This window comes from Galeopterus variegatus, unplaced genomic scaffold (assembly GCF_000696425.1).
Source record: "Galeopterus variegatus unplaced genomic scaffold, G_variegatus-3.0.2 Scaffold905, whole genome shotgun sequence".
Lineage (NCBI taxonomy): Eukaryota > Metazoa > Chordata > Mammalia > Dermoptera > Cynocephalidae > Galeopterus > Galeopterus variegatus.
This window is the reverse complement of record NW_007727016.1, coordinates 425,975-439,973: the sequence shown is the minus strand read 5'-3', so window position 1 is coordinate 439,973 and position 13,999 is coordinate 425,975. Positions and strand designations below refer to the sequence as shown.

Genomic DNA, 13,999 nt, shown 5'->3' with positions numbered 1-13,999 from the left:
GGAAATATGTCTTTGACTAGGAAGTCTGAGAACAATACCCTGAAGAAATGATGTCTTAGTGAGACTTGATGGAGTTATTGTTGTTAGGTGACATGTACAGAAGCTACCTCTATTACCTTGTCTCCTATTAGTCTCCTCTATCAGTTCTAGCCACCCTTTTTTTTTTTTTTTTTTTTTTTTGCTGCTCCTTAACATGTGAGGCATATTTCCACTTTAGGGCTTGGCACTGGTTGTTTTCTCTGCCTAGAGTGCACTTCTCCTAGATACAGTTATGGATAACTTGTTCATCTTGTAAACTTTTTGCTCAAATATTTTCTCCTTAAAGAGGCCTAACTTGACCACCCTATGTAGAATTATATTATACCCACCCAATCCACTCACAATCTCAACCTCCTTTACCCTATTTCCAACCCAGTCATTAATATATTTTGTAATACCATATTATGTAATGTACTTATTTTTTATATTCACATTTAATGTCTACTGCCTGCATTAGACTTGAGGATCTACAGAAACAGAATTTTTATCTTTTTTTGTTCATTGATGTGTCAAGCACCTGAAATAGTGACTGGAATGTAGTAAATAGTATATATTATCTATGTATGTATATACAAGGGTATTTCAAAAAGTTCATGAAAAGGTTTGCATCATCTTTTAATTCTATTTTTCCATAAAATTTTTGAAGTACCTTTGTATAATACACTTGTACATGTATGCATATTAATCAATTGATTCTTTACATGTTCTAGGTTCTACACTATGTACTTTTCACGTATTCACTCTTTGAAAGTTCACAAGAACCCTATGAGGTAAGCATTCTTTTATGAATTAGAAAACTGAAGCACAAAGGTTAACTATCATGTCCAATATCACAGACATGATAATTGGCATAATCAGCATTGGAATCCAATCATCTGGCTCCAGAGTCTAAGAGGTTAACAACTCACTATACCATAACAAATAATAGTTGAATAGGAAAAGGAGGAAAGGGAAAAGTACTGCAGGGAGAGAAAAAGGTATATATAATATGCAGCACAAAGCTTTAATTTTTATGAAAAGGACCAGGATGAATCTTAAAATATGGGAATTAAAAAAACAAGTCACATATAGAAGACTACATACAATAAAATACCATTTTAAAGAAAGATTTTAAAAGGAAAGGCATACTAAACTTTTTTTGGATGGGGAAAAACTATTAAAATAAGTCAAACAAATAACTTCCACTTTTGATATAACAAAAGTGGAAGTTTTCTCTGGTGGTGAGACATAAGGATTGATTAGAGAGGTTGAATGAAGAGGAAAACACTGAAAATGTTCTATTTCCTAAGGTGAATGTTGAGTTCACAGGTGTTCATTTTATTAACATGCTTCACAATTTCATATATTACATATATTCCCTTATTTTTCAAATATTATATAATAAAAAGTAAATACATCTAAAAAGTCGATAAAACAAATGAAAGATAAATGACAGACCAATTAAAGGAAGGTCAAACTGAGAAGGAAAATCCCCAGTCCACAGTTACCAAAAAAACCCTATACATATATGTGTGAGTATCTTTGCATGATTATGCAAATTACCAACCTTGCAAAAATGATTAGCACCAGGACGTAAGTATGGGGGAGCAGCAAGTGGAGAGGATTTTCACTTTTTAGTCTTGCCAATCACGCCCCCATTATCTGCATACTGTAGTAGCCACATCATCTTTTTCCATGTGAATGATAGCCTGTCACTTCCTTTTCTAAATCATCCCATTGGCTTTCTAATGTACTCTTACAAATACCTAGGGATCTGCCTCTCACCTTTTCTTTTAACTTCATCTTTCATTCTCTGACCTACTTTGGCCAAATAACATTCTTTCTATTCCTGAATTTGCAAGTTCTCCCCTACTTTAAGTGCTTTGTATTAGCTGTTTTCTCACCCGAAATTCTCTTCCTCTGAACCTCTCTCTTCCTCCTCTCATTCAGAATTTTGTCATTCATCCCTTGGCACAAATATCGCCTCCAAAGGTGGTCTTTCTCCAGCACTTAATTCAAGCAGCCTCCTGGCTACTTTATATCAATATTTTGATTCTCTGTCAGCTTTCACAATCTGATCGTTTCTGTTGGTTCGTTAGTTAATACATTTTCTGTCTCCCAATACTAGAATGAAAGCTCCAGAGCACAGAGGAAGTTATATGTGTTTTAACCATTTTAACCCCAGAGCTTAGAAGATTGTTGGCATTATACAGGAGGCACTCCATATTTTAAATAAAAAAGTGAAATATATAGAGATTGTTATTTTAGAAGTTCTCTGATGTGAAAATTGCATCCATACTTCCCAAATTTTGCCTTAATGTCACTGAATTAAATTTAGCCTTTGTTTATTGAAGGTCACAGTTATTCTGAAATATATTTATTAGTTTCACCGAAACAAATCAACTGGATTTAAGAAATTACCATTTTACGTAAGGTTCAATTGCCAAAATTAATCAGAATTAGCATTACATTAAGTATAAAAAAACAATGTAACTTTTTTCCAAGAATACAACTGTGTTGTTACAAACTACAAAAGAAAAAATGATACAGCTTTAAAATATATATGAAATTATATTCTGTAATAACAACACTAATAAATGGTAGCAGCCACCATTTACTGAGCATCTATAATTTGTTCATTTGAGTTATAATTGTTTTTACTAAACATACCACTTTATATGTAAATTGTTTCAGTACATGGTAGAGAATTACTACATTGGTAAAAAGAATTAACTCAACAATCAAACATATAAAATATTACTTTCTTCGAATTTTGGATGACGTAGCAAATTCCTTTCTTCACCTGCCATACTCATTTAACTAGCAACAATATGAAGTCATTCATTACTGTGCAAACTTAGACCCTAAATTTCATAATCTTATTACAAATTTGGTTTCTTCAGTTTCTGTTAGAATCATTCCCATGTGAAACACACTAAAACAACAATAAACCTGACGTGTTAAACATTTGGGATAGAAAACAGCACTGATCAGAAAAGACAGAAACTCATAACAGAGTACAGGTAAGAGATATTTAATTTCAGTGAACAAATATTGTTTACCTGTGAGCCTGTAGAATAGCGTCCAGGAGTTCTAGAACCAGATGTTTTCCCTGAGCCAATGGAACTCTCTGTACTTTTGCCACTACAGCAATGTGTTCGCAGGCATTTCCCATACTCTTTTCGTACCTAGCCAATTAAATATTAACTCCTGTTAGCAAAAAATTCATTTCAGCTAGAAACTAAGGTATAAAATGTATGTTAGTTTTATTTGTAGATAATGTAATTATTTCCTTGCCCTACAGATATAAGAAATTCTGCTCAGCATATACTTTATAAAATAAAATAATTATAAAATAATAATAATTGTATTCATACTACCAAGCTTGAAATTTTGCATAACTGAAGGCTTTTAAGACACACACACACACACACACACACAGACAGAGCCAATCACATCACAGTGGTACTACCTCTTAGTTCAAAGAACATATTCTTAAAACTCTTTAAGACACTATTTTTAGCCTCATGAATTTGATATGAAGTAGCCTATGGTACAAGGGTATGGTAAATATTATTTTTCATGCAGAAGTCTAGTGAGAAAGTTTAACAGAGTGGGGTGAAGGAAGGGGCGGAGGGAAGGAAAGAGAAAGATAAGAGAAAATCTAAAGACAAAAAAGGAATATGTTAGACTGAGAATTTCCTTTAAATCTATGTTGCTTTAACTTTATTTCTCTTAAAAGTAGTCAAACTTGCAACTTTAGAATAAAAAAAACAAAATATTTTAAATTTATTCCTTCAAAATAGTCCTATTCAATGATTACAGAAAAATATAATTGTTTTTCTTTATAGTACTGCTGATTAAATTCTTAATCCTAGTCATAGCATAAAATCACAAAAGATAAACATATTTAGTTGATGTTTTCAAGCAAGGAAATATATCAACAATTTTGGGAGATACTTTTATAATGTTTAAAATTGTTATTACTGCCTATTTAATTGAACAAAGCATAAAAAACTAAACAGTAACTGCCCTAACTCATTCATACCTCCACTATCAATAACAACAACAAAGGAACATCTTATCGCATTGGTTATATATTTACCAATTTACATCATGAAAGAACATTACATACATGATTCTTAGCCCTTTATATGTTTGATTTCACATGAGTTCATCATTTCCAGTTTATGACAATGTAATATTCCAATGTAATTTTATTTAAAACAGAGTTATAAATACATGCTTTTAAAGGAATGTTTTTAGAAGCAAAGACAAAAAGAAGCGTGAATGATACATTAAATTATTTTTCTGAATTAGTATTTGAAACTGAAACATTATATCTTATTGTTATAAAGTTCATTCTTTCAAAGGCATAGCAGAATCAAAGAAAGAATATATTCAGACTTGCTCAAAGAATTCATATTTATTGAATGCTTATTATATAATAAGAATGATAATAGAGATACGGTGACTCAAAGCACAGAAGAGTGCCCGGTGGGGTAGGGAGGGAATCAAGGAAGGCTGAGCAAAAAAAGCTTCCGAGTGAAATCTTCAAAAGATAGGTTGTAAGTCAGTTTAGAGGGTGAAGTTAAAAGAAAGGATGAGAGAAAAAGACATTCTAGGCGTGGAGAACAATACGAGCAAACAGAGTTACGATGTGCTAGCCAGCCTTTAAAACTTTTCTCTACAATGCCAAATTCCTTATTTTTAATATATTTAAAATTGTATCAATCTGTTTTGCAACAATCCCTTCTGCGCTACATTTATCAGTAATTAGAAATAAAAATAATTCTTTTGTTCAGTGTTTAGAAGCCAATCCACGTTTTCATTATTTTAAAATAGAAATGTGTATACTCATTTGTTTGTGTTTTTAAGATGGGAAAACTTAGAATTTTTAATCATTATTTTCCAGTAACTGTGCTATGTACCTTTCTCAAAATGACTCTGGGAAATAATTATTACCTTCACTTTACAGATAAGAACACTTATCTATACACCACTATAGAAGTGATTATGCAAAAAAAGTAAACTGAAAGACTAAAACGGTTAAGTGATGATGTGTGTTATGTGAAAAATCCAAAGTTTATGGGTACTCTATGATCAGAAAGCTCCAAGATGCCATATTCCTAACACTGATAAATGACCACCACAGGCATTATATATATTATTATTATTATTAAAGTAATCCATTAGATTATCTCCTTTTTTGTACATGGAAAAAATAAAGACAAAGGGCAAATGCTTTAGTTAGAACTTGAGAAGGCTTAAAATAATCTCTAACCAAAGATAAGCACTATCGATTACAGCATAGTTTTTGCCCTGAATTTACAAAGCATCTCCAGGAACCTAAACTTTGATCATAACCTTCCCCATGCATCCACTTTGTTTTTCCTAATGTACTAAGCAAGTGATATTTTTTCTTTCTAGATGAGAAAATGTTTTTTAATAAAATGATTTAAACTTAACCAAATACTTTAGTACAAAGAGAGAAAGAAAGAGAAGAAAGAAAGATAATGACTACCCTTCCTGTTACAAAAGCAGCAAAATTATGTAAGGCACAGGAATTCATCATGGGCTATTTGCATTTTCTTACAAAGATGAAATGTTCTGAATTGATTAAATAAACAACCAGCCAATTAAGATATTTGGTGATGCCAAGTCACACATTAGCTACATTACTTACTGAATCACTATACTGACTCTATTTTGCTGTGGTTTGATTGGAAATAGTAAGCATATGTCTTATAAAGAAAAGGAAGGAAAAAAAACATGGACCATGTCCATGAAACATTTTTCTTTAGATTACAATAAAACTGTTATTTGATTGTTCAATCATTTGCATATTCTAATCTACTATTTCACATGGTACTCCATCTCAATTACTTCAATCAGATCATATCTTATTTCAGTGCGATGTTGAATATAGAAGACAGGAAACAGAATATATCTTACTAATGAAATGTTTCTTCCATACTCTCAGATCAGAAATAAAATAATTATAGAAGCTCTGAGAGTATTAAATTGAGTGCATAACTGAGTGTATAATGAATGCAAAATGTGATCACTTTAATGTCACCAGTGGAAATATTGGTGACATAATATTGCAATCGATACTCGGAAAAGGACTGACAACTCAAAGTTTGATTTTTTGTTAATGAGTTGAATCATTCAAAGAATAACTCTATAAAGCCAAAAATCTCAAAAATGGATTATTTCATATTTCTTTAATCAAACTATATGAGCAACTACATTAACAAGGGCATATTATTAGTGAGATTCAATCACATGGCTTAAAAAACAAAAACAAAAACAAAACTTCTAAGACTATTTCTGCAATTTCAGACCAGTAATTTCTTTTGGAAAAAAGCAAACAATGATTGCATATTTTCTACATTTTCTGATATTGGTCCATGTTCTTGACACTAAATAAAAACGCCACCAAAATTCAAATATTCAAAATACAGAATAGATGAAAGAATAACATGCTTATTGATTGTTATTGTAAATCCTAAAAGTAAGCTTCTAAATAAGGGCCTGACAAAAATTTTCATGAAGGGCCATATAGTCAATATTTTAGGTTTTGTGACACAAGGGGCAAAACCAAGGATACTGTATATGAACTTACTTTAAATTTTAAATGTAAGCATTTAGAAATGTAATGACCATTCTTGGTGTACTGGCTGTAAAAATAAAGGGGAACTGGACGAATCTGGCCTATGAGCTATAGCTTCCTAAACTCTGTTCTAATGAGTCATAAAATTGAACTTGATGATATACGAGTATATTCTTGCATATTTTAAAATTTAATTTACATTAAATATGTTAAATATACTAAAAACTCTAGACTTATTTTTGGGTTGTGAGGTGCAAAATAACTGCATATCAAATGTAATTCCTACTTATGCCAGTGATATGTTTATGATAAGACAATAAAAATAAAAATAATAATTGGAAAAACTGTAATAGGTATTGACTAAAAACTACCCACGATCAAAATAATTTATGTATCGGGGCCGGCCCGGTGGCGCACTGGATAAGTGCGCCGCTTTGGAAGCGCGGCGGCGCTCCTGCCCGAGGGTTCGGATCCCACATACAGAATAAGTGCGCCGCTTTGGAAGCGCGGCGGCGCTCCTGCCCGAGGGTTCGGATCCCACATACAGACCGGTTCCCGCTCACTGGCTGAGCGAGGCGCGGGAGCAACACCGAGGGTTGCAATCCCGTTGCTGGTCTCCGGTCCGGTGCGGGGGCAACACTGAGGGTTGCGATCTGTTGCCAGACACGGAAAAAGATAAAAGACAAAAATAATAATAATAATAATAATAATTTATGTATCAAGCACAAAAATTTCTTTTCTGTTCTGTAGAAAATTTCTATATTAACTTTAAAATTTAAAATTTATGTTAGTCCAATTTCCAATTAATGTACAAAATATAGATGAGGAAAATCCAATCCACTATACTTCAATATGTTGTGACTGGTTATGATGGCCCACTATTCCCTTATTTTCATGGACAAATGCCACCCTTTCCCTTAATCTACTGATTTCACTCCCATCCTTTTGTATATGTTTCTTGTGAGAACCAGTTATGACATTCTTCTACTCAAGTCTAGCTATCTCTCCCAATTATTTTGTCTCCCTGACTTCTCCAAAGTCTTTTACCATACCAACCAGTTTCTATCCTTGACATTTTCTCCTACTTTTAATTCAGTGTGTCATCTTGATTTGATTCTTCTCCTCTGACACTTCCTTCTTTCTATCTCCATTCTTACTCACCATTTCATGTTTTCTACTCTTTAAACACATTAAGTTTGGAAGATTGCTAGCTGTTTACCACATCCAATTCCACGTCTTTCTATCTAAAAAGGGTAGACTGTTTCCTTGCACTTTCGGTGGTACCATCGATAGAGCTCTATCTCCTGGAAAGTGAATAGAAGGGCTATAAGCCACTTCCAGATCTTTTACACAGGATCCTCTCTATCTTTCCCAGACTGACTGCTGGATATCAACGCCCACAATGACAGTGAAATCATATACTGAGGTTGGCTCAGCCTTTGTAAGCCTGTGTCCTTCCATGGGGTACCCTCATCAATTGGGCAATGAGTAAAAAATAAACATTCATTGAGTTAAGCTATGAAATTTGGGGAGTATACATTAAGTATTTTGAAAGGTTCCACCCATTCTAATATAATCTAATTTCTCAGGTGAATCTGAACCCATTAAATTAGAATCCATCATTCCTAATATAACCTCTTTTCTTTTTTGTAATCTATATTTAAAAGCCTGACTCATCATTACTATTCTAGTATGATTCTAGATTCCAGTATCAAAACATTTTAGATACCTATAACTACCTAAAGTTGAAACAGAGTAAAATTCTGTTCTATTATCTACCTTGACAAGGGGACACCTTTCTCAACTTCTGTTTTAGGTCTCACCAGCCTCTCAAACCAAAAATCCTAGAGAGAGAGATTTTTAATCTTTATTTTCAAAAAAGAAAAAGAATGGGCAGGCCCGGTGGCACACTGCTACAGTGCGCCACTTGGGAGTGCGGCAGTGCTCCCGCCAAGGGTTCGGATCCCACATACAGACCGGCTGCTCACTGGCTGAGCGAGGTGCGGGCGCAACACCGAGGGTTGCGATCCCGTTGCTGGTCCCGGTCCGGTATGGGCGCGACACTGAGGGTTGCGATCCGTTGCCGGTCACGAAAAAAGACAAAAAAAAAGAAAAGAAAGAAAAAGAAAATCATAGGTTTGGGGGTTTTTTTTGTTTGTTTTACATTTTGCCACTTCATTTTCAGAGCCATCTCTTTCAATATTTTAAAATAATTTTTATTTTTATCACCTTTATGTCACATATGAGGAAATTGAGAAATGGGAATGTTAATTAATTCACAAAAGCTTTTAAGAAAAGGAACTGAGATTCAAATCCAGGCAATGTGGCTCAGGGGTCTGAGTGATCAGAGCTATGGAGACCACATTTTTAATAGAATTAAAAAATATAAGATTGGAAAATCAATCTTGGGATTTAGAAAAAAATGCAGTGAAACGATCCTGTTGCCGGTCCCGGTCCAGTACGGGCGCGACACTGAGGGTTGCGATCCGTTGCCGGTCACGAAAAAAGACAAAAAAAAAGAAAAGAAAGAAAAAGAAAATCATAGGTTTGGGGGTTTTTTTTGTTTGTTTTACATTTTGCCACTTCATTTTCAGAGCCATCTCTTTCAATATTTTAAAATAATTTTTATTTTTATCACCTTTATGTCACATATGAGGAAATTGAGAAATGGGAATGTTAATTAATTCACAAAAGCTTTTAAGAAAAGGAACTGAGATTCAAATCCAGGCAATGTGGCTCAGGGGTCTGAGTGATCAGAGCTATGGAGACCACATTTTTAATAGAATTAAAAAATATAAGATTGGAAAATCAATCTTGGGATTTAGAAAAAAATGCAGTGAAAATATTTAGTTGCTAAAATTAAAACTGAAAATCCATACTCTTATGTCCTTGTAAATGTGAAAAATTACAAAAATAGACCAACATAAAAATTAAATACTGCATTTTAATGATTCAACTCAAAGATTTTATAAAAGATGCTTTTAAAATAAGCAGAGACTATTATTAAGTATTCCATCTTTCATTAAAAAAAATCAATGTATATTTTTTAACCATAAAATGTCTAGACATTTATATTTTCCAGTGTAAACTAGTTTTTAAATAAACAGAAAAACATATATATATATATGTCCTATGCCACAATGTATATCATGCCTCCATGACATTTTAGAAAAGAGTTACTTCCTAATACACAAATTGCATTTGTCTGCTGATGAAAATATTAAAGGCTATAAGGTAAAGTTTATAAGAAATTAATTTTTGTTCCCTGTCCAAATCAGAAATTTTTTTTTTTAATTGTTGAAGACCCTCACCAACTATTATGCTTGTATTTTGTGCCTTTTTTGTCTTTACCATTATAAAAAAGTGAATGTATTTATTTCCTGGAGACAAACATATCAAGAATGATATATTAGAAAATGTTATAGTAGCTTTGCTATCATGAGATGTATACTATTTATTCTTGAAAAGAAAATTCTAGCTTACCTTCTTCTGAAGGACACAGTGGAAAATGAATATGAACATTCCCTGTAGAGAATTGAAAATGGTGAAGAGATACGCCATGATGACTGTGCTTTCATTAATATACATGAGTCCAAAGGCCCAGGTCAATCCTAACAGGCAGAGAAGAGCAATTGCACCTATCACCCATGACCTGTAGAGAGAAGAGAAAATTAAGGGTTATGAAATTATTGGTCTTTAATGAACACAATCATTTTATAGCAACAATACTGACAGTGAAAAAATGTTACGGTAAGTTTCATTGACAGAAAATGTAAGACAGGTGGTATAAGCATTTCAAGATTTTAATGAGGACCACAAGTTTTCAAGCTTGAGGAGATAAACATGAATGAAAATGTTATGAACACACAAATTCAGTTAAGCAGAAGCAGATTTGTACCATAAATTATTTATGTATTTGCAGCACATATGCAAATGGCATGGAGGTGTAGTTATGGTGAATGGCAAGAGGGGAAAACTCTACAGAGCTATGTTAGTCTCCACTGGTCTCACTGGTATAATATTTGTTTAATTGAACTCTATTAGAACTTCATGGGATATACTTTTATCCCACTTTTCCAAATTTTTTTCCATAAAAAATTTAGTGTTTACTGACAAAAACATAATTCATGTTAGACAGAACCAGTACTTGGAGTATATGTATGAATTTAAGAAGCCTTATTTGTTTCTATAGCTATAGTTTCATAGAATAAGTGTGATGTATAGTAGATGGGAAAAAATGGTTCCATTGTAGCAGAACCACTGTAGTTCTACTTTCTCTCGACCTTTGGATCACTATATTCTAGGTTGGACTAGATTTTGGAAATCAGTCACTTGGCAGCTTTGTTGAAAAGACTCTTAAAGGCTCAGAGCACCATTATTTCTTTGAAGTGCCTGCAAACTCAAGGAAGAAGATAAAGCTAAGAATGGGGATGTAGTGACATGAACTGAGGAGAACAAAATAAAAGACAAAGTCTCAATTTCACTCCATTCTCTTAGTTTCCTCTAAGCTGCCATCCGACTAGTAATGAACAAGTGACAAAAGCTCATATATTCGTGGTTATGTTATGAATTTACTATCAACATAAAATGAGTTCTTCCAACAGATGGGACTCCAAAAATTGAAAATGGAATCCTTCTCAACTCCTAAGTGTACGGGAGAACAGGACAAAACCAACTGAAATCTCTATAAACTCATAAATACACCTTTTTCTTTTCCAGCACACCTTCCTTGAAAAAGGCAAACTAATGTTTCTTTTCAGCAGACTATTGTCCTCCATTTACACTGTGTAAGGAAGAAATATTTATTAGGACTGAAATTTTGCAAAGTGAAGGGAAAAAAAAATCACATATGTTAACCATAATCTGAAGCTGAGTTCAATATGCTTTTTAGAGATAATTACATCTTCAGAAAGATATGGTCCCAAAGTAGTTAATCAATAAAGTCTTATTAAAATTAATATTTACATTTTTTCTCCTACATTGATCAGCCTCTGTATTTCAGATTAAAATGCCCACTATAGTTAACATGTTTAATTTAAAACATCAAAATTCTTGAATAAAAAATCCCTAAAGGAGTTTTGCCATTGCATGTGACACAGTGCTTATATAAATTAGAAAACATCTTAGATATTAATATTTTATGCTACAACTAGATTAAAAAATATGTGAACTTTCAAGGAAAGGCTCTCAGCTTCTTACAGAAATTGGATAAAGGAAAAATGGGACGAACTGCCATTAAATCAAGGCAAAATGCTATTTAGATTTAGAAATAAAATGACAGGATAAAACAATAAAGTCAGCTATTATTTACTAGAAAACACATGATGGGCCCAAGGGTTAAATGATATAAAACTGAAATGAGCCCAATTTCTAATAATAAATAAATAAATAATAAATAAATAAATAAATAATAAGCAAAAGCATGAAGAAGTGAAATGGCATTGGAAAAAATGAAAACAAAGGACTCTTCACCAGAAGAACAAACTGAAAGTCTATAGTAAGGTCACCCATAAATTTCCAAACATAGTTTATTCTTGCAGGACATGTCATTTTTAAATGTACGTAGGAAAAATGCCCACATATTAATATTTATATTTATTAGATTAGTACAGACTTGTAGCTTTGATTAAACTACTCTAATATATTCATAAACTATTAGATCATTAATAAAGCAAAAGGTGTCAAATTTGAAAAGGACAATATTACATATGTAAAATTTAACTTTTTAAATTTAAATGAAGCATTTTTTTCCATTTTGGATGTTTAATATAGCAATTCATTAATATAAATTGCAATTGGGTGGTTTCGTACCCATAAGATCATTATGAAGATATACCACTAAATCATAAAATAATTTTAGATGAATGATGCCCAAACAAAGAACAGAAATGTGGACATATGCAGCACAGAAGAACACGTCACAATGAGAGGAGAAAGCTATTAAAAGCAAAACAAGTCTGTAACACAGGAAATTGCTATTACTGTGGCACTGAGTTCAGGTGATACCCAATTAACAGAGGTGATGCGGAATTTTTTTTTTTTGGCAATACACCTGCAGCATATTTACTCTGCATAAAAGTTGTGTGCCAGCTTATTTTCCTGCACAGTTTGCTCTTCTGCCTCAATGTGAATGACAGAAGCTCTAATGATTTTTCAGTACTGATCTGACAGCTGGTTCATGGGACCACACTGATAAATGGAATTTATCAGCCATTCAGGTCATTCTTACTTGATGAAGGGTCTGTTATCCTCATAGCTAAAGAATGCATAGACATAAAGACAAGAACACCAACATTAGCATTTTATGACAAAGAATTTCATATGAAAAATACTCTTCTGGTCCCAAATACTCTTCTGGTCCCAAAGGCCTCTGTCCCCCACCTCCTTAATAGGCATCATAACCTTCCCTTTATATCCAGAGGGTAAATCCTAAAATGACCATGAGAACTTAAACAACAAGGAAAAAAATCAATTTTACAATACTGCAATATCCCTTACAAGAATCAAAAATTCCATTTTTTCATCATGTGCTCATATTACTTGTGACTTGACAGAAACATTTATTTCTTAGAGATCACATTTCTCAAGAGAATGAGAAATTTTATGAGCAATCTGGAAAAGGCTTGGGGTTATGCTTAAAATGACAGATTTCATGTCACCTAAAGATATCCTTATTCTGTAATATTAGTAGGTAAGATTACTTAATTATGGACAGTACGCTTCTAAGTAATTTTAACTGGCCAGTGATTGACTTGAGTTAAATCTGAATATTATAGCCCTTTGAAAATAATCTGTCTTGACTATTTTAAAACTCTTTCTGCTAGTGTACTGAAAAAAAATCCTAGCTCAGCCATTTATTAGCTATTTGAACTTAGGCAAAAATTAATTTACCTGCATTTGTGTCAGTTTATACATCTATAAAATGGGGATTATTATAATGTAAATTTCTTGTGTTACCATGTAAGTTTCTTGTGCTAATGTAATGACTTATTACGTATAAAGTGCTTAGAACTGTACCTAACACATAATGTGTTCAATAAATATTACATAGTGTTATTATTATTAGACTGTTCAAGGCTAAAGTCACACTGAAAATACAAAATTTCTCACCCAAAGAATAAAACACTGAATCCATAAGTGTTGAGTAGTTAAATTCATTTGAGGATGTTTCAGATGTAATGTAATGCAGATGAAATAAATGTGGCTGAAATAGGTTGGTAGATGGAGCAGGGAGTGACTAGAACTCTGCGTCCAATACAGTGATTACCAGCCACATGCAGCTATTTACATTTAAACTCATTAATCAAAAATGGCGACGGGTCTGGAGCGCCCGCGTCAGGAAACAGCGCGATCCTGAGAGCTGTG

At 32.9% G+C, this 13,999-nt stretch overlaps 1 protein-coding gene across 1 annotated transcript in view; it reads right to left on the bottom strand.

Moving 5' to 3' along the window:
- LPHN3 (latrophilin 3) overlaps nucleotides 1-13,999 on the bottom strand; it is a 291,801-nt gene that overhangs the window by 34,224 nt on the left and 243,578 nt on the right. Inside the window, exons 15-16 of the mRNA XM_008573340.1 lie at nucleotides 10,118-10,286; nucleotides 3,081-3,206 (exon numbers count right to left, since the gene is read on the bottom strand). Of these exons, the coding sequence (XP_008571562.1) occupies nucleotides 3,081-3,206; nucleotides 10,118-10,286 (295 nt within the window). The remainder of the gene's footprint in view (nucleotides 1-3,080; nucleotides 3,207-10,117; nucleotides 10,287-13,999) is intronic.